General features: G+C 32.9%; 13 protein-coding genes and 24 non-coding genes across 37 annotated transcripts, besides 1 other annotated feature; 22 read left to right on the plus strand and 15 right to left on the minus strand. All coding sequences in view use genetic code 5, as the record gives it.

Moving 5' to 3' along the window:
- YC34_gt01 lies at positions 1 to 68 on the minus strand. Its single transcript has one exon. It is a non-coding gene; the product is annotated as a tRNA-Gln (tRNA).
- A 1-nt stretch (position 69) lies between these two features.
- Positions 70 to 134, plus strand: YC34_gt02. The gene has a single exon. It is a non-coding gene; the product is annotated as a tRNA-Met (tRNA).
- Positions 135 to 1,121, plus strand: ND2 (NADH dehydrogenase subunit 2). The gene has a single exon. It carries the CDS (start codon positions 135 to 137, stop codon positions 1,119 to 1,121), a length of 987 nt encoding a protein of 328 aa, YP_009133114.1.
- Positions 1,120 to 1,183, plus strand: YC34_gt03. Its single transcript has one exon. It is a non-coding gene; the product is annotated as a tRNA-Trp (tRNA).
- A 3-nt stretch (positions 1,184 to 1,186) lies between these two features.
- YC34_gt04 lies at positions 1,187 to 1,250 on the minus strand. Its single transcript has one exon. It is a non-coding gene; the product is annotated as a tRNA-Cys (tRNA).
- Positions 1,251 to 1,314, minus strand: YC34_gt05. The gene has a single exon. It is a non-coding gene; the product is annotated as a tRNA-Tyr (tRNA).
- On the plus strand, positions 1,313 to 2,849 carry COX1 (cytochrome c oxidase subunit I; the record flags this gene model as incomplete). The annotated part of the gene is made up of 1 exon: positions 1,313 to 2,849. A coding segment is annotated over one exon (1,537 nt), but the record flags the coding sequence as incomplete, so codon positions are not given.
- YC34_gt06 lies at positions 2,850 to 2,917 on the plus strand. Its single transcript has one exon. It is a non-coding gene; the product is annotated as a tRNA-Leu (tRNA).
- Position 2,918: 1 nt separating this feature from the next.
- COX2 (cytochrome c oxidase subunit II) lies at positions 2,919 to 3,597 on the plus strand. The gene has a single exon. A coding segment is annotated over exon 1 (679 nt).
- On the plus strand, positions 3,598 to 3,667 carry YC34_gt07. Its single transcript has one exon. It is a non-coding gene; the product is annotated as a tRNA-Lys (tRNA).
- On the plus strand, positions 3,668 to 3,730 carry YC34_gt08. The gene has a single exon. It is a non-coding gene; the product is annotated as a tRNA-Asp (tRNA).
- Positions 3,731 to 3,898, plus strand: ATP8 (ATP synthase F0 subunit 8). The gene has a single exon. It carries the CDS (start codon positions 3,731 to 3,733, stop codon positions 3,896 to 3,898), a length of 168 nt encoding a protein of 55 aa, YP_009133117.1.
- ATP6 (ATP synthase F0 subunit 6) lies at positions 3,892 to 4,566 on the plus strand. Its single transcript has one exon. The coding sequence runs from the start codon at positions 3,892 to 3,894 to the stop codon at positions 4,564 to 4,566; it is 675 nt and encodes a 224-aa protein (YP_009133118.1).
- On the plus strand, positions 4,566 to 5,354 carry COX3 (cytochrome c oxidase subunit III). Its single transcript has one exon. The coding sequence runs from the start codon at positions 4,566 to 4,568 to the stop codon at positions 5,352 to 5,354; it is 789 nt and encodes a 262-aa protein (YP_009133119.1).
- Positions 5,355 to 5,356: 2 nt separating this feature from the next.
- Positions 5,357 to 5,419, plus strand: YC34_gt09. The gene has a single exon. It is a non-coding gene; the product is annotated as a tRNA-Gly (tRNA).
- On the plus strand, positions 5,420 to 5,773 carry ND3 (NADH dehydrogenase subunit 3). The gene has a single exon. It carries the CDS (start codon positions 5,420 to 5,422, stop codon positions 5,771 to 5,773), a length of 354 nt encoding a protein of 117 aa, YP_009133120.1.
- YC34_gt10 lies at positions 5,772 to 5,833 on the plus strand. The gene has a single exon. It is a non-coding gene; the product is annotated as a tRNA-Ala (tRNA).
- YC34_gt11 lies at positions 5,834 to 5,897 on the plus strand. The gene has a single exon. It is a non-coding gene; the product is annotated as a tRNA-Arg (tRNA).
- On the plus strand, positions 5,898 to 5,964 carry YC34_gt12. The gene has a single exon. It is a non-coding gene; the product is annotated as a tRNA-Asn (tRNA).
- On the plus strand, positions 5,965 to 6,029 carry YC34_gt13. Its single transcript has one exon. It is a non-coding gene; the product is annotated as a tRNA-Ser (tRNA).
- Positions 6,030 to 6,094, plus strand: YC34_gt14. Its single transcript has one exon. It is a non-coding gene; the product is annotated as a tRNA-Glu (tRNA).
- A 5-nt stretch (positions 6,095 to 6,099) lies between these two features.
- On the minus strand, positions 6,100 to 6,167 carry YC34_gt15. Its single transcript has one exon. It is a non-coding gene; the product is annotated as a tRNA-Phe (tRNA).
- ND5 (NADH dehydrogenase subunit 5) lies at positions 6,168 to 7,875 on the minus strand. The gene has a single exon. A coding segment is annotated over exon 1 (1,708 nt).
- YC34_gt16 lies at positions 7,876 to 7,938 on the minus strand. The gene has a single exon. It is a non-coding gene; the product is annotated as a tRNA-His (tRNA).
- On the minus strand, positions 7,939 to 9,253 carry ND4 (NADH dehydrogenase subunit 4). Its single transcript has one exon. A coding segment is annotated over exon 1 (1,315 nt).
- On the minus strand, positions 9,253 to 9,558 carry ND4L (NADH dehydrogenase subunit 4L). Its single transcript has one exon. It carries the CDS (start codon positions 9,556 to 9,558, stop codon positions 9,253 to 9,255), a length of 306 nt encoding a protein of 101 aa, YP_009133123.1.
- Positions 9,559 to 9,560: 2 nt separating this feature from the next.
- YC34_gt17 lies at positions 9,561 to 9,623 on the plus strand. The gene has a single exon. It is a non-coding gene; the product is annotated as a tRNA-Thr (tRNA).
- On the minus strand, positions 9,624 to 9,687 carry YC34_gt18. Its single transcript has one exon. It is a non-coding gene; the product is annotated as a tRNA-Pro (tRNA).
- A 2-nt stretch (positions 9,688 to 9,689) lies between these two features.
- On the plus strand, positions 9,690 to 10,193 carry ND6 (NADH dehydrogenase subunit 6). Its single transcript has one exon. The coding sequence runs from the start codon at positions 9,690 to 9,692 to the stop codon at positions 10,191 to 10,193; it is 504 nt and encodes a 167-aa protein (YP_009133124.1).
- Positions 10,193 to 11,325, plus strand: CYTB (cytochrome b). The gene is given in 2 exon segments: positions 10,193 to 10,514; positions 10,514 to 11,325. Coding segments are annotated over 2 exon segments (1,134 nt in total).
- YC34_gt19 lies at positions 11,325 to 11,393 on the plus strand. The gene has a single exon. It is a non-coding gene; the product is annotated as a tRNA-Ser (tRNA).
- On the minus strand, positions 11,392 to 12,318 carry ND1 (NADH dehydrogenase subunit 1). Its single transcript has one exon. The coding sequence runs from the start codon at positions 12,316 to 12,318 to the stop codon at positions 11,392 to 11,394; it is 927 nt and encodes a 308-aa protein (YP_009133126.1).
- A 3-nt stretch (positions 12,319 to 12,321) lies between these two features.
- YC34_gt20 lies at positions 12,322 to 12,388 on the minus strand. The gene has a single exon. It is a non-coding gene; the product is annotated as a tRNA-Leu (tRNA).
- YC34_gr02 lies at positions 12,366 to 13,738 on the minus strand. Its single transcript has one exon. It is a non-coding gene; the product is annotated as a 16S ribosomal RNA (ribosomal RNA).
- Positions 13,712 to 13,783, minus strand: YC34_gt21. Its single transcript has one exon. It is a non-coding gene; the product is annotated as a tRNA-Val (tRNA).
- On the minus strand, positions 13,782 to 14,533 carry YC34_gr01. The gene has a single exon. It is a non-coding gene; the product is annotated as a 12S ribosomal RNA (ribosomal RNA).
- A 62-nt stretch (positions 14,534 to 14,595) lies between these two features.
- YC34_gt22 lies at positions 14,596 to 14,659 on the minus strand. Its single transcript has one exon. It is a non-coding gene; the product is annotated as a tRNA-Ile (tRNA).
- Positions 14,660 to 14,948: a D loop (putative control region).

The following is a 14,948-nucleotide window of genomic DNA, read 5'->3' on the forward strand; positions in this document are numbered from 1 at the left end:
TTACATGTAATGGAATTACACCAAAACTGAAAGAATCAAAATCTTTTATGCTTTTACATTAACACGTAAAGACAGGTAAGCTAAGTGAAGCTAGTGGGTTCATGCCCCATTTATAGGTTAATACCTCCTTTCTAATGTGATTTTCTCCTTCTTTAATTCTGATACTTATCAGAATCATATCCAGAGTTTTTTTAATTTTGTCTTCTCCCTCGCTTTTTATTTCGTGGTTGGGGTTAGAATTAAATACTTTGGCCTTTTTGCCTATAATGTTGGTTAAAAAAACAAGTATGGCTAGAGAGGGTTCTGTTAAATATTTTCTTACACAAACTTTGGCATCTATTTTAATTATTATTAGAATTGTTATATTCTTTTTAGATTTAAATAGTGTGGGTAACAGTCTTCTTTTGGTTGGTTTAAGTATTAAATTGGGGGCGGCCCCTTTTCACTCATGAATTTTGAGAGTAGCTGAGACTTTAAATTGACCAGTTTTGTTTATTTTACTAACTATCCAGAAAATTAATCCGTTATTTATATTATGAAATTTCTCTTCTTATTGGGGAAATGTGTTTAATGTTATTATTATTATGTCTCTAGTAGTCGGTAGTCTAATAGGGTTAATTCAGACAAGAACTCGGCTATTGATGACTTTTTCTTCAATTAGTCATATGGGGTGAATTTTGATTAGTGTATCTTTTGATTTATGAATAGGGGTATTATATTTTTTTATTTATATAGTTGTTTTACTTCCGGTGATTATAATTTTTAATACTTTTAATATTTCTTATATCAATGAATTCTTTTTAATAAATTTTTCTTTATCTAAACAAATTCTATTATTTTTATCTGTTTTATCATTGGGGGGTTTGCCGCCCTTTCTGGGATTTTTACCTAAGTGGTTGATTTTACAAGTTGTGATAAGAATAGGGTGGTATTTTTTTAGACTAATTATAATTTTAGCTAGCTTGTTTACCTTATTTTTTTATTTACGTGTGACCTTCACAGCTTTTATTTTGGGGGGCTCTAGTTTATTTGAAACAAAAATTTTTTACTCTCTAGGAAACTTAAATCTATTTATACTATCATTATCTATTTTAGGGTTGCCCTTGTTTTTGTTTGTCTAGAATTTTAAGTTAATAAAACTAAAAGCCTTCAAAGCTTTAATTAAGAATGGTCTTAAATTCTATTTAAGTAGGAGAAGAAACTTCATTTTTAAATTTGCAATTTAAAAGTTTTAATTAAACTACCCTACCTAGTTTAGGAGAAATCTCTCGTACTTAGATTTACAATCTAATGCCTATGCTCGGCCACTAAACTATTGCGACGTTGATTATTTTCAACCAATCATAAGGACATTGGGACTTTATATTTTGTATTCGGGGTTTGATCAGGTATGGTAGGTACTGCTCTAAGTATACTTATTCGAGCTGAGTTAGGACAATCAGGTAGTTTAATTGGAGATGACCAGATTTATAATGTTATTGTCACTGCGCACGCGTTTGTAATAATTTTTTTTATGGTTATGCCTATTATAATTGGAGGTTTCGGGAACTGGCTAGTACCTTTGATGTTAGGAGCTCCTGATATAGCTTTCCCCCGATTAAATAATTTAAGTTTTTGATTTTTACCTCCCGCTTTAACTCTTTTACTTGTGGGAGGGGCAGTGGAAAGTGGTGCTGGAACTGGTTGAACTGTTTACCCCCCTCTCTCTGCGGGGATTGCTCATGCCGGGGCCTCCGTTGACTTAAGCATTTTTTCTCTGCATCTAGCAGGTGTCTCTTCTATTTTAGGGGCAGTAAATTTTATTACAACTATCATTAATATACGATCTCTAGGTATAACTTTAGATCGAATCCCTTTGTTTGTATGAGCGGTTGGAATCACCGCACTCTTACTTTTACTAAGTTTGCCCGTTCTTGCGGGAGCAATTACCATACTCTTAACTGACCGTAATTTGAATACTTCGTTCTTTGATCCGGCTGGGGGTGGGGACCCAATTTTATATCAACATTTATTTTGATTCTTTGGCCACCCTGAAGTGTATATTCTTATTCTACCGGGGTTCGGAATGATCTCTCATATTATCAGTCACGAAAGAGGGAAGAAGGAAGCCTTTGGGACTTTAGGAATAATTTATGCTATATTAGCTATTGGTGTCTTAGGTTTTGTTGTTTGAGCACATCATATATTTACTGTTGGTATAGACGTAGATACTCGGGCCTATTTTACTGCTGCTACCATAATTATTGCTGTTCCCACAGGGATTAAGATTTTTAGTTGACTGGGGACTCTCCATGGGACCCAGTTGATTTTTTCACCCTCACTTTTATGAGCTGCTGGATTTGTATTTCTATTCACTGTAGGAGGGTTGACAGGCGTCGTTCTTGCCAATTCTAGTATTGACATTATCTTGCATGATACATACTATGTTGTTGCTCATTTTCATTATGTTCTTTCTATAGGGGCAGTTTTTGCTATCTTTGCAGGGGTTGCTCATTGGTATCCATTATTTACTGGATTAACTTTACATAGCTCATGATTAAAAATTCACTTTTTAATTATGTTTATTGGGGTAAATTTAACTTTCTTTCCTCAACATTTTTTGGGCCTAGCTGGCATGCCTCGGCGATACTCTGATTATCCTGATGCTTACATAAGCTGAAACGTAGTCTCTTCTGTGGGCTCTATAATTTCTTTTGTAGCTACATTAGGGTTTATTTTTATTGTTTGGGAGTCTTTAGTAAGTTTACGACCTGTTCTTTTTGCTTGTCATCTTGCTACTTCTATTGAGTGGCAGCATTCTTTCCCCCCCGCGGAACATAGTTATAATGAATTAGTTTATATTTCTCAATTCTAATGTGGCAGATTAGTGCCTTAGATTTAAGCTCTAAAAATGAAAGTTAAAATCTTTCCATTAGAAAATGGCAACTTGAGCTCAGATCGGATTTCAAAACAGCGCGTCTCCTTTAATAGAACAATTAATCTTTTTTCACGATCACGCTTTATTAATTTTAATTTTGATTACTACTTTAGTAGGTTACTTCATAATTAGTTTAGTAACTAATAAATTTGTGAATCGATACCTTTTAGATGGTCAAATAATTGAGATTATCTGGACAGTTTTACCAGCAGTGATTTTGATTATTCTAGCACTTCCTTCTTTACGTTTACTTTACCTAATCGATGAGACTACTGAACCTAGACTTACTCTAAAAACCGTTGGTCATCAATGGTATTGGAGCTACGAGTATTCAGATTTTAATGATATTGAATTTGATTCGTACATGACTCCAACTAACAATCTGCAGCAACAAGAATTCCGGCTTCTTGAAGTTGATAACCGGGTTATTTTACCATACTTAACTCAAATTCGTCTGTTGGTGACAGCTGCTGACGTGATTCATTCATGAACTATCCCAAGTTTAGGAATTAAGGCCGATGCTGTTCCAGGCCGACTTAATCAACTTAATGTATTTTTTAATCGGCCCGGGGTCTTTTACGGTCAATGTTCAGAAATCTGTGGGGCTAATCACAGTTTTATACCGATTAGTGTAGAAGCTATCACCCCAACAGATTTTTTAACTTGAATTAAATCTTTTTCACCAAATAACTTAAAGTAAGTAAAAGCCTCTTAAGCTTTAATATGTCAATTAACGATTGGCTTTGGTGAGAAGAGTTAGTTAAATAATAACATTAGCTTGTCATGTTAAAATCACTTTAGAAGTACTTTTCTGTGCCACAGATTTGACCGATAAACTGAATCCTTTTATATTTAATTTTTATTTTAATCTTTTTATTTTTTATCTCATTAACATATTTCGCAAGATTTGATGCTCAATTAACTCAAGAAGAAAAGTCTTCAGAGAATCTTTACACTTTCTCGTGTGATTGAAAATGATAGCAAACTTATTTTCTATTTTTGACCCCGCATCTACTTTAAGTCTTCCTCTGAATTGATTTGCTTCAACTTTAGGTCTATTTCTTCTCCCCTGAGTTTACTGAGTGCAGTCTAACCGTTACCATAAAATATTTTCAATAATTAGAAACCAGTTGCACTTAGAGTTTAAAACTCTTGTAGGCCCCGCATCTTCTCAAGGGCACACCTTGATTTTTATCTCACTATTTATATTTATCTTATTTAATAACCTCTTAGGATTAGCACCTTATGTGTTTACCGCTTCTAGACACCTCGCAATAACCTTGAGCTTAGCTATACCTCTTTGATTTTCTTTTATAATTTACGGCTGATTTAATCATACGCGCCACATACTGGCTCATCTAGTGCCTTTAGGGACACCGGGTATTTTGATACCTTTTATAGTTTTGATTGAAACAATCAGTAATCTTATTCGCCCTGGTACTTTAGCAGTACGATTGGCTGCTAATATAATTGCAGGTCATCTCCTTCTAGTTTTACTAGGTAATCAAGGGCCTTCTTTATCTTCTTCACTTCTTTCTTTTCTTTTAGGTACTCAGATTTTACTTTTGACTTTAGAAGGGGCAGTAGCTGTAATTCAATCTTATGTCTTCGCTGTACTAGCGACTCTGTATTCCAGAGAAGTAGTTTAATGTCAAATTTTATAAATCATCCTTACCACTTAGTTGATAAAAGCCCCTGGCCTCTTCTTAGAGCGTTCAGAGTTATAAGCTTAGTGACAGGCTTGGCAAAATGATTCCATACTTTTAATGTAAGTTTAGTAGCATTCAGTCTCTTTGCTACCACTTTAATTATAATTCAATGATGACGAGACGTAGTACGTGAGGGAACTTACCAAGGTCTTCATACGATTCAAGTAGGAGTGGGCTTACGGTGGGGTATAATTTTATTTATTACCTCTGAAGTATTGTTTTTTATATCTTTCTTCTGGGCATTCTTTCATAGAAGTCTAGCCCCTGCAGTGGAGTTAGGAAGTTCTTGACCACCTGCTGGGATCAAACCATTTAACCCGTTCCAAATTCCTTTATTAAATACCGCAATTCTTTTAGCATCAGGGGTTACTGTGACTTGGTCCCACCATGCGCTTATACAAAATAATTATACTCAAGGGCTACAAGGACTAGTTGCGACTGTTTTTTTAGGACTATATTTTACTTCCCTGCAAGCTTTAGAATATTATGAAGCTCCGTTTTCTATCGCGGACGCAGTTTACGGCTCTACATTCTTTGTAGCCACCGGATTTCACGGTCTTCATGTAATTATCGGGACTGCGTTTTTATTAGTTTGTCTTATTCGACACATATTTAATCATTTTTCAAGTACGCACCACTTTGGGTTCGAGGCTGCGGCTTGGTATTGACATTTTGTTGACGTAGTTTGATTATTTTTGTTCATTTCTATCTACTGGTGGGGTAATTAACTATCTTTTTAATATAAATAAGTATACTTGACTTCCAATCAAGATGTCCATCTATGGAAAAGATAATCGTTCAATTAATACTGTTTGTACCTTTAGTAATACTTGTAATATTGGTAGTTCTTGGGGTTTCTATTATTTTAAGAAAAAAGGTCAAATTAAATCGAGAGAAATCTTCTCCCTTTGAGTGCGGTTTCGATTCTAATTCTAACTTTCGTTTACCATTCTCCCTTCGGTTTTTTCTAATCACAATTATTTTCTTAATTTTTGATGTAGAAATTGTTATACTTCTCCCTGCCATTTATAGATTACCTAAATCTATTTTAATCTACTGGTCTAGAGTTTTTCTCCTCTTTCTTTTAATTCTCCTGTTGGGTTTATTTCATGAGTGAAAACAGGGTGCTCTAAATTGAGCTTTTTAGGGATGTAGTTAATTATAATACTTGATTTGCATTCAAGAGGTGCTTGGTAAGCCTTCCTTAGAATCTGAAGTAAAAGTTACATTTAGTTTCGGCCTAAACTTTGATTTTAATAAATCCAGATTTTTTAGTTGAAGCTAAAGTAGGCAGCACTTCACTGTTAATGGAGTTTAGAGTAATTTACTCCAACTAAGGAGATAAAAGTAAGAGTAGAGCTGCTAACTCTAACTCTAAGCGGTTTAACTCCGTTTGTATCTTTGCAACTATAGTATAAATTAAATACGTTACATTTTCATTGTAAAAATGAATTAGATTCTAGTAGCTTAACTTGTTTTTGAGTCCATTGACTATACTAGCATCTTCAGTGCCATGCTTTAGTAATTTAAGCTACAAAAACAAAAAATATAAATCAGTATTAATAAGATTCACATTAAAAATACTATAAAATGTACTTTTAGACTATTATGTTGAATGTTTATAACTAAAGTGTTGATTTTATTAGGCGTGGAAAAGGAAACTAAGTTAATGTAATACTCTAATCATCCTTGGTCTAAAATTTTTAATACATAATTTCTTTTGCGTAACCCTAATCAAGTACTACCCTGACCTCTTAAGACAGGTAGAAATCATATTGAGCCAATAAAATAACTTACTAAACTTATCTCATTTAATTGAGTCAGACTAATTTGACTCAACCCAAGTATGGTGATGACAGAGACAGAAATAAGTCTTAAAGCGGCTAGCTTTAATAAAGGGGGCAATAGAATAATAGACGGGAATGGGAATATTAGTCATATTAAAGAAGGCCCTGACAAGAGAGAAATTAAAGTTAAAATTACTACAGGACCTACTAAAGTTTTATCTTGCTCACAAAGCGATTGTAAAGGAACACCATTTTTTAAATTACTAAATCTAAAAAAAACTAAACGAAGAGAGTATATTACTGTCAACGCTAGGCATACAAATATTATAATTATAATAAACACCCCGTATGAATTTTGACAAGCTAGCTCAACAATTATATCTTTTGAATAGAATCCTGCTAGGAAAGGGATTCCGCACAATGAAAAATTTGCTAAATTTAAGCAAGATGCAACAACGGGGTAAGACTTGGCAAGCCCTCCAAAATGACGCATATCTTGGGACCCTCCCACTCCATGAATTAAGACCCCCGCACAGAGAAATAAAAGAGCTTTAAAAAGAGCATGGGATAAAAGATGGAAAAAAGCTACATTATATAAAGTGAGGGAGATAGCAAACATTATTATACCTAATTGGCTAAGAGTAGATAAAGCAATTACCTTTTTTAAGTCAAATTCGTAGATAGCAACAATCCCTGATATAAATATTGTTATTAGAGAAATGATTGTCAGAGCATATAAGCAGCGGATTTCTAGTAAGAAAGAAAATCGAATTAGAAGATACACCCCTGCTGTTACTAAAGTAGATGAATGAACTAGGGCAGACACTGGAGTTGGGGCTGCCATGGCAGCCGGAAGTCAAGCAGAAAAAGGAATCTGAGCTCTTTTAGTTATGGCAGCAACTATAATTAGTGTAGGAAGTCACAAATTGTCTGATAGAATAGAATCTAAATTTCATATTATTATATTAAAATCCCCTACTATAGAAAACCAGGCGATTGATAAAAGGATACATACATCCCCAACCCGATTAGTTAATACTGTCAATATCCCAGCACTTCTTGATTTCTTAGAGGGGTAATAGATAACTAAACAATAAGAGATTAGCCCTAAGCCGTCTCAGCCCAAAATAATTCTTAAAATATTAGGACTAATAATTAAAAATATTATAGAAATTACAAACCCCAAGACTAGTAAAATAAATCGGTTGGCATCTTTATCTGAATGTATATATCTTTTTCTGTACCAAATTACATTAGAAGAAATACATAAAACTACTCTTAGAAAAAAACAACTTACATAATCAAAAAGAAGAGTTGCTCTTAAATTAATTCTACCTCCCCCTAAAGATCACTCAAGAAAAATAGAAGTTTCATTCAAATTTAGATATACCCCCATGAATCATATTAGAATTATTAAATTTCATAAAAAGAAAGAAATTTTTTGGTATAAAAGTTTGTCCATGGTTGTTAGTAAAATTTACATTTCAGGTACCACAAACCTGTATTTTTTTTAAATTATAGCAACATGAATAAATATTAGTTAATAAAACAAAAAATAATAAGAAAGGCAACATATGGTTAATTAAAACAAAATGTTCTCGGACTCTGACTTCAGTAAACAATTTACAACCACTTAAATCGGTCCCATGCTGGGTAGAAACAAATAAATAAAGATTGTAAGCCCCTGCAAAAAATGATAGAACGCCTACAAACACAGCTAAAACCCCCACTCAATTCAATGACGACATAAAAATATAAATCTCCCCTATCAAACTTGGGGTGGGAGGCGCGGCTATATTACTAATTCTAAACAAAAACCACCACAAAGTTATCGACGGGCCCACGCTAATGATACCTCGGATGAGAATAATTCTACGAGTAGAGACTCGATCGTAAATTATACCTACTAATCTAAATAGCCCAGAAGAACAAAAACCATGAGCGATTATAATAATGACTGCCCCTGCAACGCTAATGAAAGAGTTTAATGAAATCCCTACCACTACTAACGCTATATGGGCAATAGAAGAATAAGCTACTAAAGATTTACAGTCTGTTTGCCGTATGCAAATAATAGAAGCTATCACCCCTCCAACACAACCGATAGATACTAATAACACTGAGAATTCAGAAAGACTATTTTCTACGAAGGGTAAGAAACGAATTAAGCCGTATCCCCCTAATTTTAACAGGACCCCCGCTAAAATTATAGAGCCCGCCACAGGGGCCTCTACATGAGCTTTGGGTAGTCAAAGATGGCCTATATAAACTGGAAGTTTCACTAAAAAAGCAATGATGAGTATTCAAAATAGTAAATAATCAGAATTTGGGATTACTAAAGAAGAAAAATCTGTCGAAAACTGTTGATAATTAATGTAAAGAATTCCTATTAACAAGGGTAATGAAGCTGTTAACGTATAAAATAGTAAATAAAAAGAAGCTCTAACTCGTTCTGGTTGATACCCCCACCCCATTACTATTAAAAAAATGGGGATCAAAGTTCTCTCAAATATAATATAAAATATTAAAAGATTTGAGGTGCTGAATCTAACTATCAAAAAAAATAATATAGCTAATCTTAGACTTGTAAACACCTCAAAATAATTCTTAGAATGCTTAATATAAAATCTTATTATAACCATCAAAGCTGTCACTCATAAGGAAAGACTAACTAGTAAATAAGTTAAAAAATCTAGTTGAATTAAATTAATAACTCCTAAGTCGAAGTTTATTATGAAAGTGAGACAAAAAAAAGTTAGAACTATGACGACTCTAATCAATAAAAGTCATTCCTTCAATAAAAATATTATGCCTAAACAACAAAGTCCAAATTTTAACATTAACATTGGAGAGAGTTTATAGAATTAAAGTGGTCTCTACCATAAGTACGAACAATTGAGACAAGTAAGCCTAAACCCAAAGCCCCCTCACAAGCTGATAATGTAAGAAATACCAGAACAAAATTAAAAAAGTTAAAATAAAAAGTAGCAAAGTAACAAATTGTCCCGAATAACATTAGTATTAACCCTTCTAATCTAATAAGAGTGGCTAGGAGATGCTTACGTTTAGAGATGAATCTTAAAGTAAATAAAGCGATTCTTACTATCAAAAAAACGGTGACAGGAGTGATAAGGTAGTATCTCATCAGTCTTAGTAGTTTAACTTAAAACACTGGTCTTGTAAACCAGAAATAATGTCAATTTTAAGACATCAAAAAGATAGCTACCTACATCTTAAGCTCCCAAAGCTTAAATTTTTTTTAAACTACTTTTTGATATTTTCGTCCAGTTAGTTCTTTCAACTTTAATAGTAATCTTAGCGGTAGTTTTCCCCACTTTGACCCATCCTTTAGGAATAGGTTTGGTAATTTTAATACTAAGCATCTTATTAGCAGTAAGTTTGGGCCTAATTATGACTAATTTTTGGGTATCTTATGTACTTATCTTAGTTTTACTAGGAGGTCTGCTAGTAATTTTTATTTATATTTCTTTATTAGCTCCTAATGAACTTTTTTCAAAAAAAAATATCTTCAAAATTACACTTAGAAGTTTCTCTATATTTATTGTACTGATATTTTCTAGCTTATTTTTTTGAGTAACAAAAAGAGAATCCTATCTACCTACTAACCCCACAGATAGAGAGGGTATACTATGACTAAATTCTCTCTACTCTCAAGATTTAAGAGGAGTCACGTTATTTTTAATCTTTTATCTTCTTTTAACTCTTATTGTTGTGGTCAATATTACGAAACATGACTATTCTTCTTTACGTTCTAACTAATGGCAACCTTCCGTTCTACACACCCTTTAATTAAAATTTTAAACAATGCCCTTGTGGATCTTCCCGCCCCTACTAACATCTCTTCTTGATGAAATTTTGGGTCTCTTCTAGGGTTATGCTTAACTACTCAGATTTTAACAGGATTATTCTTAGCTATACATTATACTCCTCATGTAGATTTAGCATTTTCGAGAGTTATTCATATTATACGTGATGTTAACTATGGTTGACTTCTTCGTACTATCCATGCAAATGGGGCCTCCTTCTTTTTTATCTGCCTGTACCTACATGTAGGACGTGGTATATTTTACGGGTCTTACTGTACATAATAACTTGATTTTCAGGAATCGCCTTGCTTTTACTAACAATAGGGGCAGCATTTATAGGCTATGTACTACCCTGAGGGCAAATATCCTTTTGGGGGGCTACAGTTATTACTAATCTTTTATCTGCCATTCCTTACATAGGAGACACAGTTGTTCAGTGAGTGTGAGGAGGCTTTGCGGTGGATAACGCCACTCTTAACCGATTTTTTTCATTCCATTTTATCATCCCATTTATCATTATAGCAGTTGTTATAATTCACTTACTTTTTTTACATCAGACGGGATCTAACAATCCTTTAGGACTAAAAAGAGATACTGATAAAATCCCCTTCCACCCCTATTTTACAATTAAGGATTTAGTTGGGTTTTTAATTATACTCAGTCTTATGTGCCTCCTTACCCTTCTTAATCCAAACCTACTTGGAGACCCAGAAAATTTCAACCCGGCCAACCCCTTGGTCACCCCTGTTCATATTCAACCGGAATGATATTTCTTATTTGCTTACGCAATTTTACGATCAATTCCTAATAAGTTAGGAGGAGTAATTGCTCTTTTAATATCTATTTTAATTCTAGCAATTTTACCAATTTGACATAAAAGAAGCTTGCGAGGTTTAAGATTTTACCCGTTAAATAAATTTATATTTTGAATAATAGTAGGGACTGTGTTTATTTTAACATGAATTGGGGCAAAGCCTGTAGAAGACCCGTACGTATTTATTGGCCAGCTTTTTACTGTAATTTATTTTAGTTATTTTATTCTGGCTCCTGTCTCTCTAAAAATGTGGGACTTTCTTATTAAGTAGATTGTTTAACCTAATAAAGGTATTTGTTTTGAAAACAAGTTATAAAAGTTCAAATCTTTTAACATTCTACCTTCAATTTAAAAATCATACCAAAATAGCCCCAATAAATACTAGACAGACAAGAGAAAAAGGTAAGAAAGATTTTCAAGCTAAATATATGAGTTTATCATAACGAAATCGAGGTAGGGTCCCACGTACCCATACAAATATAAAAGCTAGAGATAGAAGTTTAAAAATAAATAAAAACCCCCCTCTCCCCCCTAAGTAGATTAGAACAAAAAGAAAAGATATGAACAAGATTCTGGCGTATTCACCTAGTATGAGTAGCGCAAACCCCCCTCTTCTGTATTCTGTGTTGTAACCAGAAACAAGTTCAGACTCCCCCTCAGCAAAATCGAAGGGGGTACGATTAGTTTCAGCTAAACAGGAGATCAGCCAAATAATGGAATTTGCGGGAAACAATAAAGCGAACCACATATCTGTCTGGAAATTTGTGAATGCTTGTATTTCATAACTAAAGATAACTAAAAGAGGGGCTATTAAAATTAATACTAAGCTAACTTCGTAAGAAATGGTCTGTGCCACCCCCCGCAAGGATCCAAATAGAGAATATTTAGAATTAGAACTTCAGCCGGCAGCTAAGAGACTGTAAACCCCTAAGCTTATGCAACACAAAAAGAACAATACTCTTATTTTAAATGAAAATAAATTATATAAAGAGGGGGTGCTCGCCCATACCATTAGAGATAAACCTAATCTAAAACACGGAGCTAGTAAAAAAGGAAGGTAATTTGAATAAGAAGGAGGGAGATGTTCCTTCGAAAATAATTTAATAGCGTCAGCAAAAGGTTGCAAAACTCCTATAAACCCTACTTTATTGGGCCCCTTACGAAGTTGAATGTAACCCAAAAGTTTACGCTCAAATAAAGTAAAGAAAGCCACCCCTACTAAGATAGATACAACTAAGATTATTAGTATTACTAACTGAATCATAAAAATTAGCCGTAGGGCTGTCACCTACATAAGTAGATCCTAAGTCTAAAACATTTTCTGCCAGGCTAATACTTCTATTACCGATTTAATTTTTTTCTAAATTAAGAGATTATCTATCTCAATTTCCTAATCCTTTCGTACTAAAGAAATTACCATAATTTTGAGGATAGAAACCAACCTGGCTTACGCCGGTTTGAACTCAGATCATGTAAGAGATTAAAAGTCGAACAGACTTTCCAGCAAAACTTCTGCACCTTGCCAATCTCTTAATCCAACATCGAGGTCGCAAACCTTTTTATCGATTTGAACTCTCCAAAAAGATTACGCTGTTATCCCTAGGGTAACTTAGTCTTATAATCTCACTTTAAGGATCAATTTTCCAATTAGGATTGTTTTAAAAAAAGAGTGTTATATTTTACTCCCTGTCGCCCCAACAAAATTTACTTTCCATTCAATCAATTAAAACAAATTCAAATTTTTGAAGTAAATAAAGCTCCAAAGGGTCTGATCGTCCTTCAAAATTATCTGAGCTTTTTCACTCAGAAATGAAATTCAAAGTTTATTATAGAGACAGTCATTTTCTCGTCTCGTCATTCATACCAGCCTCCAATTAAAAGACTAATGATTATGCTACCTTAGCACAGTCAGAATACTGCGGCTATTTACAAATTGCATTGAGCAGACGGTACCTTAAATATGTCAAAAGGAGATGTTTTTGATAAACATGCGGAAAATTTATTTGCCGAGTTCCTTTAAAATATCTTGAATTTTATATAATTTAAAATTGTTTCAAAATCCCACTAAACACTACGATTCTACTTATTTTAGCATTATTACTTAAAATTGAAGGTTAATCTTAATATCATGATATTATAGTAAATAAAATGAAAAATATTGACTTTAAAAATGTAAATTGTAACAAACTTTTTATTTAAGGCCATTATTAAACCTGAAATCATTCCACTACATTTTTCTATTGTACCACAGTTATTATAGAAGCTCATCCCTCTAAAATTTTACTAATTTTAATTATGTAAATTAATTACCAAAAATTAAACTAAAATTAATTGAATTAAATTCATTTTTCATGAAACCAGATAAAAAGGCTCGAATGGCTTTTAACCCCATGTCTTTATTTTTAAAAATTATGCCACATCTAGTAAACTAAAAACATTACTCGCCTAATTTCGGGATTTATTTATTTCAATAGAATTTTACTAAACCCTGATACACAAGGTACGATTTTTAATATCTTCTTTTTTTTAATTTTTTAATCTTTCAATAGTCCTTTACAGTACTTTACACTATAAGCTTAAAATAATTTCATTAACAATATACTACTACATTGAGAGATAAAGATGGTTCTCCTATTAATTTCAGCTAAATTATAATTTTGGTAGGATTCGACTTGCACGAACATATATTCAATGTAAATGAATGGCTTAACTAATCAAGCTCCCCACCACTTTCTAGACACACTTTCCAGTACGTCTACTTTGTTACGACTTATCTCCTCTTAAAAGGAGAGTGACGGGCGATATGTACACATTCTATTGCCTTGTTCAGTTTATTTTCCTAAAATAAGCTTACTAACAAATCCACCTTCACCCAAATTATAATTTAAGATCCGTATTTTTTTAAAAACTGTAGCTCACCATTTCCTTCACATAAACTGCACCTTGACCTGAAGTAAAAAGATTAATTTTATAGAAAACATCCTTTTGGAGTAATCTGACAACGGAGGTATACAAGTTAAACAAATGAAGGTAAGATAAAACGAGGGTTATCGATTACAAGACAAGCTCCTCTGTTTGGTTAGAATGCCGCCAAAACCTTTGGGTTTGAAGAACAACTTTTACTACCCCATTACCTATTGTAGAGAATAACAGGGTATCTAATCCTGGTTTTTGGTCTCTATTTTTTATATCCCTTCAAATAATTAAAGATAATTTACTTCTTTGTATAAATTTCACCTAAAAAAAGAAAATAATATACTCAAAATCATTTACTGTTAATTAAAATAATAATTTATTCTATTTAGATTCTTCGTCTAACCGCGACAGCTGGCACGATTTTAGTCAATCTTATAAGTTTAACTAAGTCCAAGTTAATTTGTTTCTTAAAACTATCTACTACATGATATCTCCTATTAAAAATTTCTTAGTGATATATAGATTTAACTTAAAATAGAACTGAAGCCAGGTTCAAACTTTATTGCATGTAAACATTTAATTACACAATAAAATGCAGTAATTTCTAAGAACACAATATCTATAGTAGTCTGGGCAAAATACTGCATAATCTACCGTATCGAGGTAGCCCTTTTCTCAGGCACCAAACTTTATATTTAAAACAAAAAAGATAATACTATAATCCGAGTAAATTTTAAGATACACCCAACGAAAGTTTTACTTAATTTTTCCTGCAGCCCACATGCTATTCTCTTTCACCATTGAGTTTTTTATAGACCCCCCAAAATTTTAAATTTCCTCCAAAAAAATTAATCTTTAAGAAAATTTTAAGGTTATGGCAAGTAAGGGGAAGAAAAATAAAAGTATTTTTACTGAAATTTGGAGACAAAAATGGGCAGTTTTTTTTGAATACTTTTATTTTTCTTCTACATTTTCTTT

Source organism: Daphnia magna, mitochondrion, assembly GCF_020631705.1.
Source record: "Daphnia magna mitochondrion, complete genome".
Taxonomy (NCBI): Eukaryota; Metazoa; Arthropoda; class Branchiopoda; order Diplostraca; family Daphniidae; genus Daphnia; species Daphnia magna.